We start from the raw sequence: 21,714 nt of genomic DNA, 5'->3' as shown, positions 1-21,714 counted from the left end.
TAAAGTGCACTGTTTATTTTTTGACACATACTAGATTCCAGGCACAAGAGATTATGCAGAGTTAGAGTGGGTTATTTAAAAAATTAAACTAATTTTCTTTAGTAAGCACTCTTGGCCACACAAAGCTCAGACTGGGGGAGAGGAGGGAAGCAAATGTTAAAGTGAGATAGTACCAACAAAAAGAGCATCTTTCATCAGGTATTTCCAAAATCTGTTTTTGAGACAGAAAGCATCACATATCCAAAACATGACTTGGGCAGAAGGTCTTTGTCAGCAGTAGACAATACTTTCTCCAGCATTCCAGACATATTTTATTTTTTTAAAGTCTCCATTTCAACTTTTATCATGTAAACTATTATCAAAAGATGAAATTTTTTTTCTTTTCAGCCAGAAGTTTAGGGGTGAGGCCAGCACACGCATCCTGCACTATTTCTTAACAACATATATGAAAAAAAAAAATCACATACATGTTAGATTGGTCATCCTTGCTTTTCCAAGCAATTCTTAAGCACTTGCAGAAATTAAATTACATCTTTCCTCCTATGGATGTCCAACTATGAATACAGCCAAGTTCCCAATCAACTCATAGTAAACTTGTGTTAATAAAATGAAATCCCAGAAGTTACTGAGTAAGCTGTTGTTCAATGTTCTTCTGCATGTCTTCTATGAGCTGGAAAGGAACTACATGATTCAAATGACAGCTAAGAGGTAAGGGGAGGAAATTTTCATACATAAGAAGGAATCCTTATGTAGCAGAAGGAAGTCTGCAAGTCTCCTTCTTGGAAATCCAAGAAATGAGCTTGAAGGAAACAAAGCTAGGAGTTTGGAATCACAAATGCATGTTCAAAAAAACCTTAGCTTTAGTTTTAATTCATAACTAAATATACAGACAGGTAAGCAAGCTTTCTTTTTATCTTGAACTCTTCCCTCCACTTCTTTAAAGGCAGAAAAGTTGCCTACAGAAGGAAAGGAAAACATGACAAAGGTATATTTTAGGCATTAATCTCACATGATGATTTGGATTTGTGCTGCCCAGAAGATGAAGACATGCAGCTCCGAGAGCCTCACCGGATACTGAAGGACAACAATTCATCATAATATTTTATAAACACAAAATGTGACTTACAGTAAGGGGAAAAAAAAAAAAAAAAAAAGGAAGCGAGTAAGATCAGATGTCTACTTTTAGATAACAGAATTAGCTATTGTTCTTGCATTGTGCAAGAACCACACATTGACTTTAGAAAAAAGTCTGGACAAAATGAAATATCAAACCGTGTAAAATGGTTATCAGAATATAGATGGATTTAATACTGTTTATAAGCGCTTAAGTGGATCAGTCCCTAAAGCTGGTAACATTAAGAACAATAATAAAAGGGCAGTACAGTATTATACTACAATTACATGAGAGCAATGATTTGAAATAAAAATGGACAGTTCTGAAAAAAAATTAAGCAACATAACATGATCAGAATAGAACTGTATATATTATCCTCAGTGAGGGAAGGGGTTTTACAAAAGCAAAGTATCTGGATCTGAAAAAGTCTATCCCAGCTTTGAAGGACTGACTTCCGTGTATTCAAATAAAAATAAGTTGTAGTAATTGACGTTTTAATCAAACATCAGTAAGGACTGAGATGCCTTTTTTTCTGCTTCAAATTTTCATCTCATAAGCACTGATTTGGAAAGAGGAAAGGATAAGCAGTATCCTTAAAAAAAAACAAACCGCAAAATATATTAACCTCTAGAGGGCACAGAAATTATCTAGAAAAACCACAAGCAGCATGGAGACAGTGAACCAATTGTTCATGCTCTCTTCCAAAAAAAGACCTATGGGCCATTGAATGAAGCCTGTATAAGTCAGATTCAACAGTAAACAAAAGAAAGTGGTTCTCCACCCAATGGACTCCTTGACAAAAGACACTTGAATGCATAAAGCTTACTTATGTCCAAGAATAGAACAGGAAAGTCCTTGGAAGAAAGATCTATTGAGGGTTACACTAAACAGACAAACCTAACCGGCTCAGAAAAATCCTTGGATTGAGAAAAGTAGAAGACTGACTGAGTGTCAAGGGCAAAGTATCCAATACATTTGCTCCACTGAACTTTTCCTTGGAGTCTGCTATGGCCACTGCTTCAAGCAGAATACTGGGGCTGGATGGATTTGGGTATGGACCAGCATAACCATTCTTAGAACTGAGCAGCATGAAGCAGACAAATCGCAGAATTTATCAACTTCTCTTCTAAGGGTGGCTGAGAGGGCTGTACTTTTCTCCTCTAACAACATGTGAAAAACAACGCTAGAGGACCAGTTCTAAAGTTCTGTAAACTTCTGGATGAAATGGTAACCGGAAACATGTAAGCTCTGTTCCCTTACTACACTATCTTCATCTAATAAATAAGTTTTTATATGCAGAAATTGGCTTTAGTTTGTTTTTTTGTTTTGTTTTGTTAATGTATGAACTAATTCTAAGGTAGAATGACTAAAAATTAGTAATTGTCTCATGCATTTGGGAGGTCAGTTGTTTCCCTCAGACAGACTGTCCTGGTTTCAGCTGGGATAGAGTTAATTGTCTTCCTAGTAGCTGGTACAGCGCTACGTTTTGAGTTCAGTATGCGAAGAATGTTGATAACACTGACGTTTTCAGTTGTTGCTCAGTAGTGTTTAGACTAAGTCAAGGATTTTTCAGCTTCTCATGCCCAGCCAGCGAGAAGGCTGGAGGGGCACAAGAAGTTGGCACAGGACACAGCCAGGGCACCTGACCCAAACTGGCCAACGGGGTATTCCATACCATGGGACGTCCCATCTAGTACAGGAACTGGTGGGAGTGGGGGTGGGGAATCACCGCTGGGGGACTGGCTGGGTGTCGGTCGGCGGGTGGTGAGCAATTGCCCTGCGCATCATTTGTACATTCCAATCCTTTTATTACTACTGTTGTCATTTTATTAGTGTTATCATTATCATTATTAGTTTCTTCTTTTCTGTTCTATTAAACTGTTCTTACCTCAACCCATGAGTTTTACTTCTTTTCCCGATTTTTTCTCCCCCATCCCATTGGATGGGGGGGAATGAGTGAGCGACTGTGTGGTGCTTAGTTGCTGGCTGGGGTTAAACCACAACACAGACTTTGACACCAACCGTTAGAAAACATCTCCCAGGAACAAAATATGTAGAAAACGGAGAATGTTCTAGTGCTCTAATTTGATTAATTTAGAAATTCTTATAACATCTTTCTAGATAACAAAAGTAGTACAAAATTAAAGTAAACGCTACATTTCCTAGTACGTATAAATGGTTACCAGCGACACTTAAGCAATATTTTTACTACAAAATACAGGCTAGCATAAAAGTGTTAAAAATATGAAGATCTCTGTTAATTAAAATCAATCCACTTGGTAGATATTAGTAAACAGACTAGTTTCTTATTTCAGAATTTTCTCATTTGAAAAAATGGGATTATCAGTCATTATATAGGGAGAGCCAAAGATGCAAATTTCTATGTAAAGGCTTAGCAACTGCAGCAATCTACTAAATACTTATCAATACATTGATGTCCTGCATTTTCTTTAAGGAAATGACTTTGGCTTAGTTTCTTGATAAAAATGGCCATTACAATTTGAAGTATGTAAAATATATTGTTGGGGTTTTTTTTAACACTTAGAAATTATTTGAAAGATAAAAAACCAGAAATGTTTTACTTGATAAATGAGAAAACATGCCTTTTGACTCCTGAATGCCTTTTTAAAAAAAATATTTAATAACTTCAGTTTTCTTACCCTTACAGCAGCAGCTGTTTTAAACAGAATAAATAAAAACAAACAAACAAAAACAAACACAAAAGAGTGAACCCTAAGAAACTCTCACCTCTTACCCAAGAAGTTGTAAGACTAAAAATCTGATGGATGTTCAAGTGCATTCTAAATAAGACCACTAAGTCATTATTCCACTTATGAAATATTCATAGGCTTACGCAGCACATGCTTATTTGATCTTGACTGCCTTCTAGTGAAGACAGGCTAGGGAAGACATCATAAACAATTAAGTCCATAAATATTTAGAATTTCTAAAGAGTATCAACTGGAAGAAGTTAACTCATGGTAGTGATTATTAAATTCATTCAGACAAATCACACACATTATTTTTTTGGTTTTTAAGCATACCCTCATCAACTGGAAATGGGCCACAATTCTGTTCATGCTAGAGGTTGTGTGGAGACATCAAGACAGCCTCAAGGAGATGTCCTTTTAATAACCACAGTAACAAAGCCATTGAAAGACTATTTTGAGATCCACATTAAGAAGGGATGAGTGTGTTTCTGGCTTCTTATTGACAGAAACAGAAATATTGATGAGGGTTTTAAATTCATCAAGTTCAATTCCTCCCATTGCAGGCAACCATGCCAGGTAGTCCTTTCATAACTGTTCTTGTCTCCTGAACCATCTTACAGTCATTTGCCGTTTCAAATAGCCTCATCATACTGGCAGCTCAGAGTCATTCTCAGAATAGCTAAGTAAGAGAATCGACATATTTTTAAGTACTGAGTTTCTACGTCACAGCAAGAAAAATACTTTTGTTCCTGAAACACAAGTTTTCTGCTTTATACTACAAAAATTAAACTAAACATTAAGTTCATCCTCTGAAATATATTGTTACTCCTATATACTGATGATGCATTCCAAGTTTCTGTCGTCAACAATTTTCATCATTTCACTCCTACTTCTACGCTACTGTTAAGGAGACCATTAAACAAAATTGATCCCAACACCAACTCTTTAAGAACTGGTCTTCTATCCTCTTTCTGATCCAGTAATTAACTTCTCTTTCATTTTTCGTCAGACAGCTTTTTGCCCTCCTTTAATTAATCTATATTTACTCTAGTTGCAGTAATTATGGGGCACTCTACAAAGTTCTCCACTAAAGTCCACAATGTATTTCCTGCCTTGAGGAACAGCAGCCATCTTGACAAGAAAGCATCCCATACTTATTCCTAACGTCCTCTGATATTTGGGTACATTACTTTTACCCAGACAGAGTGTGAAATCTTCCTCACAGGACCTTCTGTCTTGCCAGGAGTGCCACTGCCAGATATTTTCCGTTGTTTCGAATTAAGATCACCTATACATTAAATGCTACTAAAGAATCCAGAAGGGACAAGACATCTAAAAGGAATCTAATTAATAATTTGCATAAAAATGATCAAAACCACACCTCCACTTCTCCCCTTTCTGAAAACATAAGGCAAACAGAAAAATGTAGATATTTTAACATCTCCATTTCATTCTGTTGCACTCATCTGCCATTCCAAAAATATGGCATTTACCCAAGGAAGAGTTCTAGTGATTTGGTGACATTGGAGCTAACGTCTGTATACAGAAATATTAACTGTCATCTTTTCAGCAGAATCTATCCAGACTTTGTGGATTGGTTGGGCTTCTCTTGGGTTCAGCTAATGATTATAAATGGCAAAGAATAGCTAATTTAATTGCAAAGGGTAATGATGTAGTGAGCATAAGATTAGTTTCACCCCGGAAGGTAAATGTCCTCAAAACAATAATAAAGGGAGTGATCAAGAGGACAGAAGAAGCTTGTCTTAATGCAAATACACACATATTCCTGTATTATATACCATAATGAAGAAACAAGTTAGCAAAAAACTCTGAAAGGGGTAAAAAAACCCCCAAGCCTACCAAACTGTATAGTAAGTTATGGTTAGTAAATGTTTCCTATGACAGGTTGACCAGATAATTCAGAGAATGAACACACCAGTAATTTTATTACAAAGAAGTGCTGAAAGTATCAGGAACCCTAAAATTCTTCAGGCTAATTCTAATTAAACAATGTGACTTGTAAGTCCCAGGCAGATAGAAGAGATTGCACCCAATAAGACTCTGAAGTTTCGATCAGTGTAGGCAAGCAGAAATTTTGGCCTGTGCAAAATTTTAAAGACATGTATATTTTCAGTTTTTCACCAATACTACACCTGAGTTTTAGATGAACTTTTTCACAAACGCGAAAAGTCCATGAAGAGTAGCATTGGGTTTACCTCTTGCCATTAAAATTAATATTGCCTATAATGCATACCTATCCAAAAAGGAAGCCACTGAAATGTGTTCTTACAGGAAGACCAGGAAGACCAGTACTCACCAGTGCAATGAATACCTCCTTACTTGTATTACCTGATACAGATAGAGTGGACCAGTTCCTACTTTTAGTTAATGACGATAATGTCGTTCAACTTAAATACCATCATGTTTTTGACAAAAAGGGAAAAAATTCAAACACACTGACATTATTACCTTAATCCTAGGCTATTGATTTAGTCAGTTAAAATAATGTAAATACACACACAGGTACATGGTTATTTCACTTATAAGTCTAAAGTAACAGGAATATTTTGCAAAGACTTTTCCCCCTCAACAGTCTCTACAAAATATATAAGTTTACTAGCTACTTACTGCTTTGTCTGCTAGAACCAAACAGCATGTTAGCAATAAGACATCAGGTGGCTAAGACTTGCCAAAATGGACAACCTTTTATTCTAATGAACAATAAACACAATGTTTCTTGTAATTTAAATAATCTCCCTGTGCATCTGCATATAAAGCAAATGTGGACTTCCTGACAAGAATTTTCTACATAGCACCAACTGACACCTTGTATAATCAGCTGTAACCTCCAAAGGAACTGTGGATGGTTTCCATGGTATCTCTTCAGAAAACTTTTTTTTTTTTTTTTTTTAAATACATGCCCCCTTTTTAATGTTGGTGAGAGTTGATTTTTCTTTTTTTTCCTGTAGGCTGTCCTATACCTGTTTTCAAGGCCAAAAAGCTCTTTTTCTCAATATCCCAGAAAAATCTATTTTTACACTCTGACCAAAAAGCATTAAAATACAAATCATGTGCTTTTGAGGGTTACAACATATTTTGCATTCAACAATCCCTTATAAACAGGACATATACAGAAAGAAATCACTATTTCACCAACAGCTTATTGGCCTACAAACACTCCTTGTACATGGTGATAATCAAATGGAAAATATATTTATTGCTTACCTGTACCAATGCTATCTGTCTCCTAACCAACCTGTTCTCACAGACTTCTCTCTTGCATTCTAAATACTATAGCAGCAAAGGATGGGGTAGACTATTAATTTTTTTGGTGTTTTTAGTTGTTTTTTTAAACAGAAAGCCACCTCAGTAATGAAACATTTCTTATTTTTCCTCATTGCTCCCTGTAACTGTCAGTCCTACATAATTTTTTGTAAATATAAAATTGCTACAGAATAAGAGTTGTTTTTCAGCCTTCTACAGATTCTAACAGGGAGTTAATCTCTTAGGAAGCACGTACTCAGAGATTTCAGAAATACACAGCAGTTGATGCTAGGTCTGAAAAGCCTATGATACTGGACTTTAGGTTATCATCATTTTAATTACTGGAACGTCTACGGTAGGCATTTCAAAGAGATGCTCATGCTTTCCTCAGTCTTGTTCAGCTGGACTCTGGTTAACTCAGGAACCCACAGACATGTTTGAGACAAATTTGTTGCAGACAAATATTCAACAGGAATGCACCAGTACCAGTCATCTTAGAAGATATTCACCTGACTTAAGATTTAGATGCCTGGATATACATTATCTGTGGTGAAGTTTCCATGGACTTTCACTATTAAACTTCACTTTAAAAAGCAGTCACTGACTCAGTGATGCAGCAAATACCATCTAAGAGTAACTCAAAATTGCTGGAGCAGAAGACTGATAATGGTAAACAGTTATTTCCAGGTAAAATTTTAATCACAGGCAATTCTAATTTACAGTCTATTCACATGAGATACTAGATTATTTTATACAGAAATATAGAGAATCAGTCAAATTCTGTATCACGCCTCCTGAAAGCCTGACTGTAAAATATAAATGACACTCCTAACTTCTGCAAACTAAGGTTTTTAACAAAGATTTCAAAATTCTCCTTATCTGAAGATGTCGGTCAAGGGTCGATATATCTACTTTCATAGTGTTAGCTTCATTAGATGAAGCAGGTTTTTTGATGCAAAATTTCACTTCCGGTTTTTCTTGTTTCCTTTTATCAAATATAAGCATATAGCAATGTCACAGGTTAAATCCCACTAGTTTCTTTATCACTTTGCCTTCTGGAGTCCTTATTTTGCCATCAATATTTGATGCAGTACAGGCATATTTTAAAAGTAACAGAATAAAAGATGTTCTAGGAACACTAATTGAAATACTGAAGGGATCTGCAAGCTGAATATCGCTTTGAGGACAGAAATACTGATTTCCAAAATCATGCTGAAATTACATAGTTTGGTGAAGAGCCTAGTCCTCTCCAAAATTATGCAGAACCCAGTTCTAGCAATGGAAGGAAAAGAAAATGGAAATCATGCTTACTTTCACAAGTATTTGTGTGACGGAGTGAGGAGGTTAGTTTTGAGGAAAGGAATAGCAAAGTGAAGACGCAACATGCAAAATTTTAGTAAATAAATCCCAAGAAAAATAAAATAAGGAAAAAAAAAAAAGCATTTGGCATTCATTACAAGATTCCCACACATACTTATAGAGAGACTGGTAACACACTAGACAGCATCCCAAGGGAAATCCTATTTCAGAGAGGTTAGGATTAGGAAGAAGTTTGAGATAGTTATGAGAAAGTGGTTCGGACAATGAAAAAACTAATTAACATTAAAAGAACTTTAGCAAGAGAGGACAGAGCTGCCCAAAGAGAGAAAGGAGGAGAAAGGGAAAATGCTAAGTAGTCTAGCAGTCCCAGCACTTCAAAGAGATGTGAAAAGCTATAGCATGGAAGCAGGACCACCCCCAAAAGTAGTTTTTGAAGGTTTGAAGAACACATTCCAAAAAAGTCTGTGCGTTATGGAGACATTAGAAAAGAAATACTGACTAATGTAGGACTAACACAAATCCAGGGGATACAATGCCACAGATAAGCTCCTGAAGGCAAGCCTTCAGAAACTCTCAACATCAATTTGATAAAAACAAACACCACTTTGAAGACAACTTGTAAGGTAACATAACAATGATTGAAGTTCCAGGTGAAAAAAAAGCTGAAGTTTCTTCACCTAGTGAAGGAACCCAAAGGGGCTTGATTATGAACATAAGGGATTAAACTGTATTACACTACACTGATAGCATGCAAAATGTAGCAAAATAGTAACAGCTCAAGACTTCATCTATTTGCACACAGTCAGACACTACAACAGGGAAGAATTTATGGACACAATGTCTTGACTCTTTAAGCAACTGCCAGTTCAAAAATCTGATTCTGCAGCATCCAAGAATAGAAATTAACTCGAAACTGAGGAGTTTGTTCAAGAAGTGACAACAGATCAACTGAATAATAATGTCCTTGACATAATCAGTTTCCATTTTTAAGGACAGACACTGACCTAAATGACTCTATATAGAAACATTTGAAGTTTTCTATATACAATCTATGTCATTATACATAAATAAGCAAACTTTTTTTTTATCTATAAGAGGTGGCATAATCAGACAGGAATCTATGCCAATGACACCTTTTTACATATGTTCTGAATAAGGTTTTAACGAGTGAAATAATCTGAATAGACAGTATAGTACTAAATTAAATACTGAGAAATCAAAGCAGTGCATAATAAATACAGAAATTTATATTACACTTACACATACAAGGGTTGTAAATTAAACAGACAGCTGCATGGTGTTAACCAACATGAATTAATATACTATTATCTGAATTCAATAACCTTTGGCTTTACTGATCACTTTTCCCTCACACACATTTATCAAATTAGCATTGCTTTATTTTAGATTATTCACTGTAAAACCAGTAGGAAAGTAAGGGGAACTCTAGAAAAAGGAAAATATTTAACCGTTAGCAACAGATACAAAATACTACTCTTATACACTCGTATTCAAGACAACTGATATGGTATTCATTTGCCCCACCCACATTAAAGGCAACAAGATATTTCTGAAGGAGTAGTTAAAAGACTAGCCAATTCTAGGCTAGTGAATGTTGTTGTTTGTACTATATTCAAATGTATCGTGATTTGTTAAAAAAAAATTCTTACCACAGCTTTGGCTGAACTTTCTTGCAAATCCCACAGTAATATGTTATTATCAGCCAGCGAAATAATCTTTTTACCGTCTCCCATTGGTTCCCACATAACACTGTAAAACAGAAACAGAAAATGAAAAAAACAACCTAACATTAAAACCAATCAGAATTTGTACTAGAAAGCTATTTTAACTCTGTGGATCTAATCTGTTCCAAAACATATTAAATCATGTTCCTTATGGTTTCCTTCAGCTGAAATCCATCCCATACTTTAAGTGCAAAATCTGCCATTACCTAGCATTCTAGCAGTTTTTACACGTACTAGATGAACATTATATTGCAGCATCAGTTACTTAAAAGCTATGTGATACCAAACTTAGGCTTGCTTATGGAATCTTTTAGTCCCTGCTAATATAGACATATTTTTCTTTTGAGTGGCCTTTGACACCCCATTCAAATCTGTCAGAAAAAGGAATGCCACCCAGTTTCCCTAGATGCTAGCCTAACCGTAAAAAGAAAGCTTCTTGAAATTCTTACTCCATTTGTTGTCCATTCTGCATATTGAATCATACAGTGATCATGCAAAACAGTGATTATGTCACTGTAGCAGTCATTCTGCATAAATACACAGAAAAAAACAGACCTTGATGTACACCCACTTTAGAGTGCTTTAGCTTGAAATCTGGAAGTTCTTCATATGTAATGTGCATCCTTTTTAAGACACACCAAAAATCATAAGCCAAAGAGCTTTGATGCAAACCTCTTCCAGTTCAGCAGCTGTCATCATGACTCAATCAACATATACTTTTTAAGTGTGATTCACCAGTTTCATGCTATACATGAAGGAATGCAAGAAATCGGTCCTCATCTCTAGTTCTGCCTATGAGAAGCAGCATATTCAAGCCAGTTAGTATGGGCAGCATAGCTAAGTATATGCACTATAAACCTAATAAATTTGCTGGAGAAAACAGTAAGATTAAAAGAATAATACTTGTCATTTGATGAGAATAGGCTTCCATACCCAACACTTTTAAAAGTAAGTTGTGCAACCTCCCAATCATATACAATACAGCTGAAGGCAGAGATCACAACTTTAGTATCAACAGCTACATGAAAAAACTTCTTCCCATCTCTAGACAAAAACTTAAGTTATTCAAAGGCGTTTGACAAGCTGCTCTCATCCTCAGTGCATATATGAAAAAGTACCTCTTGAGGTTTGTCAAGAGTCCATCACTAGATGTATGTTTTCTAGTCTGTTTAGCTTTTTACATGAATCAGTTCAGTATCTGGATTGAAGAGATGAAAGAAGGTTGCATGAGTAGGTGCAGCCTTGGGCAAATAAGCCCAACATTAGGCAGCCACGAGCTACCTTCCTAACTCGGTGCTACACACTATGCATGCTCCTATTTTATCCCAAATTTTGCATTATTCCTACCTTCCCAAGACAGTGAGTATGACCTGGCTGGCCCCAGATCTAAGCCATGGAACTCCACCTAATCTTATGGTATAAAACACAAGGAAAAGAAAATAGCAAGTTGCAGGTAACAGAAAAAAGTGACACAATGTCATTTTCTCACATTGTGAAACACAACCTCAGTTATTCTCAGCTGATACCTTCCTCTCAAAATCCTCTTGCTTCTTCCGTGAACAGTTTCGTTGCTTTTTTTACTCTGCGCTTTTAGTAAAACAAGCATTAGATATACAGGCACCTATTTGCTGTTATAGAGTAGCCAGACTATGCAGAGAAAATAGAACTCTGCCAAAAAAGAAAATTAACACTAAGTAGATGAAAAAGCTGGAACTGTAACTAAAGGGTGTGTTGGCTGACTCCCCACCCACTGAACTTTTCCCTAAGGCAACAGAGCAGATCAAAGAAAGGACTAGCTTCTGCATCCATCTTCTGCTGGAACCATGACCTGCATCCTTATTATGTTGTCAATGTATGAAAATTAACTACTTAGAAAAGTTCATTTGTAATGAGGTCTCTTGTATTAGGACAAAATCACTTCATTTAGCACATTAAGCTACCATCATGTTTTTAAATGTGTTTTAACAAGAACATGGAACTAGAATGATTCTATGATTTGCTTTAAATTGGACTGTTTTGTCTGTAGTATTGCCAATCTTATTTTCAAAAGTGTTTCTTGTTAAAGTTGTATGGCACAACTTGGAAAAACTTATGAGCAACTGAAAATGAGTGTTGATGATAAAAATGATAAAGCAGTTTCAATTACAAGTTCAACCATCATTGTGCCCATAATAATGAGAAGTAACCAACTGGCACTGGCAGGGGTGTTTCAGAATTTCATACAGTTCTGCTGCACGGATATATCAGTTAGATCCTTCCAAGAGATGAAAACATTTTCTGAACACATATAACAGGATAAAAAAAAATTAATGCTCTAGCACCTGCACACAATCACAGCTAACCTTCCACAATCCAGTTTTCCAAAGTGAAATTAAAAGACATCAGGATCATCACACAACTGAATGGGTAACTAAGAAATCTTCAAGCTGATTCTGATCACGTTTATTTATTTTAAGTCCATCATTTTTCTTACATATTGCTGAAAGTATAACTGGCATTTGATGTTGATATATGTAGATATATTTTTAATTCTAGACAATGACATCTGGTTTGACCAATTAACTCTTCCAGAGTTCTTCCAGCCAAAGATCAATATTCTTTATGCCTGTTGATATATTTGCACCTTTCCTGCACTGATCACTGAACTTTCAGTTGTAAAAGCTAGATTGGAAGCACTTTCTTTGATGTTTTCAAAGGTAGGAAGAAATTTCACATCTTTGAGTGTCACTGAGCTTCAAGGTAAAGGATTTTTATAGCTGAATACAGTGTGCTAATTAGAGCCAATTATAACCCAGCTGACATACCTTGGAATGAAAAGGTCTCTCCACATTCACTCTGTCCTTGTGAAATGCCCGTTTTCCTTCTATTTAATTTGTCTTTTATGAAAGTTCATTGTTTTATGGGTGTGGTTGTAGTGATCATTCAGATTTTATAATCTAAGTGAAGGTTGCTCAAATCACTCTTTGTAACACGTTCAGCTGTATTCTGTAGTCATGACTGAATGTTAAACATGAAATACCATGGAGAAGTGAAAAAAACCTGGCTTTGGAAGCAAGATAAAAATTTTAGAAAAACTGAAGTTTTCATTTAGAACAATTTTCAGACACAGCAGAGGTGGTAATAATCTTTAAAAAGGAAAACAGATAAACCAGGCAATACTATTTTCCTGAGTGTGCCAACAGTTGCTGATGCTTACAGTTTTCGGAAATGGACAAGATAATTGTCAAATTCACAGCTGCCACTCAGAAACTGAGTGTCAACTTCATGGCTGCTCTTTAGATAATCTATAAACAGCAGACAAGCAATTATATTTGTTGCCTTTTACCCTATTTTGTTATCATCTGACTCCTGATGCTTCAAATTAGCTTCTAGCTAGTAGTTTTTGGTAAAAAAATTAAATCCTACAGAGAACATTTTCCTAGTAAAAAGAGAATTTAAAATATTCACTCATGAAAGGACTCTATTATCTGTGTTTTATGCTGAAAAGATAGTTAACACCATCATTTATTAACGTACTGAGCTTTTACAAATGAACAATTCAAAGTTCTCCATTATAGACTAAAGAAGAACAAAGCAACATGCAAACGCTTTCATAGATGTGAACTGCAATCAGCCACAATGTGTTGGACAAAGAAAGCATTAACTACTGCTTAACCATAATTATAGAAGTGACAACCATTTATTTCTATAAGTGGAAAAATTTTGCTAGACTGAAAATTCTTATGCATTGCAAAACAGAAAATACACCCAAACATTTGGTAACTCAGCAGAACATCCTGCAGCCTCATGTAGCCCATCATAAAAATTCATGTGTTATGGACTCAAATATCCTGCCTTCTTTGCAGTATAATGATTGAAATTTAAAGGCGACTCTGCTATCAGGTGATTAGGACATTATTCTAGAAGGAAGGAGATGAGACTGAGGACAATCCAGAACCCACAATTCTTACTCCTTACCCAAGTGCTCTACAGAGTGGCCACATTTCTGATTGAAAACCGTTCTGGCTATTTTGCAGCGTATTGAAATCCATGCTGCAGGAAATACATGTAAGTTATGCTTTGTCTCAAAATTCTCAGCCACTGAGATGTATTTTGCTGTCCAGCTCCTCAAGACACAGTAAAACAAGAATCAGATTCCTAAAAAACCTGAAAGATAAGGGGAATTTATTTTAGGTGCCTTTTTAGCCAAGAGGCTGCTGAGAAGAATGAGAAATGAAGTTAAAGATTGTTTTGGACAAGAACCCCAAAGACAGCTGGACTTTATTTTGGCTTTTAAATTATTTTTACATTCAGAAAAATAAAACTGCTGTACAAATGAATACAAGAGTATCCCAACAAGGTGGTGACACAGAAAAAGCACCTGCTTCTAAAATTTTTTTAATTTTTTTTTCCTTAAATTATTATACTACAGTGTTGGCAACCCCATAAAGTCTTTTTGAAAAAAATCATAAAGCAGAATGCAAAATAATAAAGGGTCATCCTTGATATTTGTATTTACTTCACTGCATCTCCTCATCTACTGCAGCTGTGATTAAACATGTTTATCGTGAAAAAAAGAACTGTGATTCTTGCTTCACAGGCCCAATTAATTTCAGCATTGAAAAGGTATTTATGGACATGTAAAGATAATAAAGACAGCCTGAATCACAGGAATTCACAATCTAAGAGAAAGTGAATTTGTTACAAGAAAGCAAGATATAGGACTCATTGATTTTAAGTAGGAGCTCCTAAATATCCATTTTGTAGAAACAACTATTAAATTTCTGTTGAGATATTTGTGATTTAAAGGGATGACCAACAGGTGAACACCTCCATAGTTCATTAACAATCTCAGACTCCTGTCTGGTTGGCCATGGGTTTACATATTAATAAGGCTTAACAGCAAAGCAAAATCAGGCAAATTGATTATACAGACAATACATATGAACCCAACTGACAAAAGCTGTCACTAGTAAATTTCAAGTCATGAAATTATAGATGGGAATTAACATCTCTAGACTTTAGTTTAACCGACTTACCTACATTCTGTATATACTTGCAGCACAGTAAGAGTAATTACTGGTGGATGCAAAGCACAAACAAGCTATGCAACCAAATGGATTAAAGAGTAAATAGCAAGACCTACTTTATAGAAGGGAAGCCATGACTTAACCATTTTCAGACTTAAGACATCCATCAACATGGACAGTTCTTGTAGAGCATGTGGTGAGATTTCTTACAAGTGTAATCTATGGTTCTTCAGATTGCAGTAACCTAAGAAATCCTAATTCTTCCCCATCGACTTGTGGGTGAAGCTGATTCTTTCTTCTGTGTTCAGAGAGATAGTGCATATGAAAATCCCACAGAGTAAGAAACTCATGGTTAGCACTAACTGGAATCCATGCTGCAAAGTAGTTTTGTAGCATGGTTTCATCAAGGTTGTGGATGTTCTCAATGTTCATTTGGTATTGCAGAGAAGTTCTTACAGTTGATTAACAATATTATGAGGCTAATTTTGCCTGCTTGTTGTCACAAGTATTTATGCCAGACAGATGAGGAATATTAATTCGTCTTTCCAGAAAAAGTCCTGCTTTCAAAGATATAAAAGGTATACTAGATTTTTTAGGACACTGCCTTGTCCTCTAAGGTCTGCCTCTTACTAGGATATTACTAGATATCCTGGATTATTGCTCAACTTTGTGCTTGTTGGGATAGACTGTTCTTGAGCTTGGAGGAGGTGATCCTTGAATAGTAAACAGCTTTCTTGGACCCTTCGTCCCTCTAGGACCCTATCACATGGGACTTATTCAAACATCTCTGAAAAGGCCAAAGTTTGCTCTCCTGAAGTCAAGGGTTGTGAGCTTGGTTTTTGCCCTGCTCCCTCCTGTCAGGATTCTGAACTCCACTATGTCATGGTCATTGCAGTCAAGGCTGCCTTTGACTTTCCCACCCACAACCAGCTCTTTCTTCTTTATGAGGTCCAGCAGAGTATCTCTCCTCATTGGCTCCTCTGTCACTCAGGTCAGGAAGTTATCGATACTCTCCAGGAATTCCCTGGATTGCTTATGCCCTGCTGCACTGTCCCTCCAGCAGATGGTTAAAGTCCTCCATGAGGACCAGGCCCTGCAAACAGAAGGCTTCTTCTAGCTGTCTGTAGAACGCCTGATCTAACTCTTCTTCCTAATGAGGTAGCCTACAGCAGACACCCATTATTGTGTCACCCATAGTGGTCTGTTCTTTAATCCTTACTCACAAGCTCTCATTTGCCTCATCATCCATCCCCAGGTGGAGCTCCACAAACTCCAGCAGGTCTCTCACAGAGACAACAACTCTCCTCCTCATCATCCCAGCCTCCCTAAAAAGCCTCAGTACTCTTCTCAGTTTTGTCTGCAGCTATTTTGTCTATCCAGCCTGAGTAACTGATGAATTATCACATACAGACAACACATTTCCTAGTCTTTTGAGTGCTGTTAAATACAGTTATAACAATATCAGGCTACAAGAAGAGACTATAACCCCTGGCTTTCCCCTGTTATGGTGATTTCCATTAGGCTGGAAGTTATAGCACTAGTTTGGTTTGACCAGAGTTGTACTATTAAAGACTAATGTGTCTTCAATTAAGATAAAAAATGTACCTTCACAGGATATTTTCATAACAACTCTATTATATAAAAGATAGCTTACGAACAGATCTCCCAGTATTTTTGGTTTGTGTGGTTTTTTTCTGGGTGGGTTTTGGTTTTTTTGTTGTTGTTGGTGGTGGTTTTTGGTTTGTTAGGTTGGTTGTTTGGGGTTTTTTTTTTACATAAAACCTGGGGGGCTATTTTATTCTCCTTTATTCTCTTTTGGAGGAGAGAGAAGAGCTTGGGGCGTGGTGGGGTGTTAATTAAAAAGGTTATGCATTGTTTCTGACATTCTATGAAACACCAAATACAGTCTAAAGAATATAATAGATTAAGAAAGTATTTCCTCAAAGTAATGAATATTGGATTATTTACAACAAGAATACTTAAATATTATGGCAGAAACACTTGCAAATAATACTCTAAGGCAAATATGCAAACCCCTTTTAACTTCATTATGTTTCATCCATGCCTTCCCATATTGCTCAAGTGCTAAACTCATGTCTACATACATGACAGCTCTCACAAAAGTTTTGTTAACTTCCTGTCAAATTACCATGATTAATATTTTACAGTGGTATTTTAATTATCCTACTGTTAATGATGGCTGAAATATCTGAGGCCTCAATGACTATTTTAAAACATTTTGAAAGTTCTTTTTTCTTTTTGCAAGTGTTTTAGAAAAAGTCCATGTGAGATACATGTGCTGAGACAGCAGAATGCATTATAACTGGAGGGTTTTTTTGGTGACATATCTACAATAACAAAAGGTCTAGAGTATATGCAGTTAAATTAATGTAGGAATGCAGTGTTTTGGCAAGATAGTTTATGGTACCTGGTGAACTCTATATCCCATGCCAGAAAAAGCACTTTACTAAGCAAAAAGCAAGGAGGATTTGCAGATCCTGTTACACAGACAAATCTTTTTAACAGTTTTAGCAACAACTCAGAGAGGAGCTGAAACCTATTTATTAATATGAAAAAGAATCAATTGATCACATGCTTTGGACAGGAAACATGGCCAAAGTGTCAAATAAGTACTGCTTGAAAAAGTATGTACAGTTTAAAGATCTACATGAGTATTAAAAGTTGTTCTCACCTTCTTTCTTAACAGCAACAGGAAAAAAGTTTCAAAGGAAGGAGTAACACATTTCACACAAGCAGACACTGATGACAGATTACTGTCACCCAGAGTTAACTGCTATATACAATGAACAACACATGTGGAAGAATAGAACCCCCCAGCACACACATGAGTTTCTTCAATGAAATTGGAGGGTAGTGGGAAAACTGTGTGTAAAGCTAGGATACATTTCCAAAGCAGATGGACAGAAGTCACATAACGTCTATCATTCTACAACACACTGCTCGTGGAGCAGCTGCTGCCACGGACACCATTTCCATTCTGTTGCTTGAACAGGGCTTAAAAAAAAGACAAAGTGAATATTATGGATATGTGACATGTCATGAAAGAAACATATAACTGGCTTGTCTGTCAAAGATCAGTAAGGTGGTCAACCTAGGAAAAAACTTCAGAAGTATGAATGTCTGGCAGGAAAGCACTCAAGGAGATGTCAGGTAAAAGTCCTGCCCAGCCACATGATGCCAACAGTTTTTTCCATGTGCTAATGTAAAGATTAAGAGCGAAACAAGCTTATTTGTGAAACAGCTGGAGTGGGCAAAAGCATTCTCTGCAGACTCCTTTTAGAGGAAACACGTATCTACTTTTGGGGGGGACAGTTCGAATATTTTCCTATGGGATTTTTCAAAAGATAGCAACATGGATATAGCATATCCTTATTAATTTATTGCTGTTTGTAACAAACAGGACATCTACATGGTTGGACAGGGGGAAAGAAACCCAAACAAAACAGAATGTTCCTGAGTACATTTCTCCAATGATTTGAAACATGCACCCAAGAAGAAAATTATGATTGCCTAGAATTTGCATTGGTAGTTGAGGAAGATGACCACTCCTGTTCAAAAGAACAGCAAAACCAAGAATGACAAAGGTTTACATGGACCTGGCACAGAGGTACCCTCTAACACCCCTAATCCAGTGACTGTAGATACTGGCGGAATCTGAGGTGAGCAGACTCTAAGAAGTGGCTGGGACTCTAGCTAGTGTAGTCCCACTGAATAAACTCTCCACCACCACTGCCTGAGACTGAACACTGGGCTGGATGGACTGTTTGAGACTGCAGGGCACCCCTTAAGTTCTCACATATATTTTACCAAATAGAACCACTTAACTACAAAGGTACAAGGATGAATTTTTTTAATCCGAAAGACATTTCAGAGCCCTGAATTTTTAACTACCATGTAAGCAAGTGTCAGCAATATTACTTCATCTGTAATCATCCCAGAATATTGTGCTAGAAAAGAATTCTACTCTGAGGAATAAATATTCTAAATAGTAAATGCTTAATGGGATTTCAGAAGGCAAACTGGAGTCCGAGACCAAGAAAACAGGGTCACCTGTTCAAAGCTAGTTCCTTGTGAACATCTAAAATTCTCCTGCATAACTAATTTTTTCCACAGCTCTACAACATCATTTTTTTTAACATTTCCCACTAACCTTTTAAGCAATTCAATAAAAACTGAAAATAAAACTAGCTGGTATCTCTTTAACCTGCAAAATCAGTTGAGGGAGACTGCAACCTTATATTTTTTTTTAGTACTAAGAATAGCTAAAGTAGTATTATAAATAGGAAAAAACCACTTTTAAAAATAGCTCAGTTTTCTTTCAGTAGGGAAAAAATCTCAACTAATTTGGCAGTAAAACTAGGGAATATGACAGCATGGTGAGAACTGGAAAGAAAACTATTTTCAAGTTGGGGAGCAGAAGTGAAATAGTACTCTACAAACCCATTATTTTTTACTTGTAGAGTAACACAATTTCTGCACTATTTTCTGTATCATGATTTACGAATCCAATGTAAATACAAATAACTGCAAAGACTTCAACAAAACTAATTTTCATTTTAAGCATATGAAATCTACTCAAATTATCAAAAGTGGTCGTAAGTTAACTGAACACAGAGTAAGTTCACGTACATGAAATACAGCATACTTTTCCCTTAGTATTTAATTCACTGTCAGATTTTACTTTAATTAAGTTTCCCTCAGCTTTACAAGACTAGAGTCAAATAAATTCTGATCAAAAATTAACATAATAAACTGGGCACGTAATACAATGTGTTATTATTTCACTATCCCATTAATGAATCGCAATTATTCCCTAGTATATGCAATTACATTGACTAGCTTAAAGTTTTAAACTTGCGCAATACCAACCATTCAAAATTACCAAAAACATTCAAGGGAATGAAAAAGAGACATGAATATTATAAATTACCCTACTGGTTCCAGACATTGTAGAGGATGATAAAAGGGGGAAATGAGAAAGAAAACATGAGAAAGAGACAACAAATGGTTGAACATTCGGATTTATATATAATACATGGATTTATTTACAATAAAGGATAATCAAAGATTCAAGAGAGCAAAATCCTGTAAAGAATTCAGGATGTCACACAGAATTAAGAAGGGAGAGGGGAAAGAAATACAACATAAGATACAGTTAAAATTTTTAACATTTTAGAAAGGATTAGAATATAAAGGCGAGAGTGACAGTACTGATAAGCAGCTACAGGTTTACATTCCCAGTGAAAACACTTGTCCTGTAGTAAGTTTTACCAAAAATCTTTCTCTATACTTCATCTTTGTAATATGAGAGGTGGCTGATGGAGAATGTAAATGTGTGGAATGAACCAGGTGCAGAAGAATTATTCTTAAATGCTAATAATTTTTTGAATCTGTCTGTAATGAATGAGCTTCACCAGTATGTTTCTCCTGATAGCTCTGAAATTCTGTGTGTTATGTGAAGAAATTGAAAGGCTTACAACACAATCAATATCAGCTGGGCAGCTGTTACAAAAAAACCCTAAAAACCCCTGGAGTTCAGTTTATACCCCAGCCCATGCAATTGGCACTCCTGATGCTCTCAAAAGAAACCTCTATACAAATGTCAGAAGGATCTCCTTCTTCACAATTATATTTCTGGTACTGGGACACAAGAGGAGTTAAAATAAGATAAGGTTTTCGTACCAAAAAATTTATGATTGTATTTATTACATGCCTTTGCTATAAAGCATATGTAACAGTTAATATACCATATATTCAGGACTATATGATCCTCCTAAAAGAAGTGTTACTTTCAGGTTTAAATTCATTAGATATAGACCATTAAATTGTTTTGGGCTCTTTTTTTTTTTTTTAAATGAAACACTAAGGCAGAATTTTAACATATATACCCTGATGCATAACAGAGGAGTACTGTAGAAGAATTAATGTTACCAACATCATGACAGGAAACAAAAGTGTCACCTGAATGCAATGTGGAAGTGTTAGAGCTATTAAAAAGACCATTTTCACTTCCCCCCCCCCCCCCTCCCCTGAGTTTCAGATTCTGTTACTTCATAGTTTTTTTGCTTAAGATAACATTTTGGGGTGTGTGTTTGTTTGCGGGTTTTTTAAATACTATTTTAAAGGCAAAAAAGAGTAAGTAAAACACTTCTGGACCTCACTTCTAGAATGCACTTACTCACCTGTCTTCAGGGCATCAATTACAAGTGTGCTTAACTTTCATCAGGTGACTGTGTTCGTTAACGGAATGAACATGATGAAATTGAAGCAATAATATGTTATGTATAGTATCTTATATATCTTAAATAAAGTAAACTTCCATTCAAGTTGAAAGGACTGTTACAGCAAATCTGTACTTTTGTAGAAAGCCAGCCTTAATGACATTGCTTCATACTGTGCAATGACACAGCCAAGGAAGAGATAGCACTTCTCAGTACTCTATTTGGAGAGCTTAGATGAAATACCAGATAAAATCTAGAGTACTTAAAAAGTCTGTGGGAATAGCTCATTTACAGTAACTTTCTCCTTTA

The 21,714-nt window shown here is 36.0% G+C and overlaps 1 protein-coding gene across 3 annotated transcripts in view; it reads right to left on the bottom strand.

The window, feature by feature from the left end:
• Nucleotides 1-21,714, bottom strand: part of EIPR1 (EARP complex and GARP complex interacting protein 1) — a 96,477-nt gene that overhangs the window by 21,898 nt on the left and 52,865 nt on the right. For all 3 annotated transcript variants that reach the window (XM_069805870.1, XM_069805871.1, XM_069805873.1), the window contains exon 5: nucleotides 10,080-10,179. In XM_069805870.1, the coding sequence (XP_069661971.1) occupies nucleotides 10,080-10,179 (100 nt within the window). The remainder of the gene's footprint in view (nucleotides 1-10,079; nucleotides 10,180-21,714) is intronic.

Source organism: Haliaeetus albicilla, chromosome 18, assembly GCF_947461875.1.
Source record: "Haliaeetus albicilla chromosome 18, bHalAlb1.1, whole genome shotgun sequence".
Lineage (NCBI taxonomy): Eukaryota > Metazoa > Chordata > Aves > Accipitriformes > Accipitridae > Haliaeetus > Haliaeetus albicilla.
Note: the sequence above shows the minus strand (reverse complement) of the source record. Positions and strands in the feature narration are given on the sequence as shown.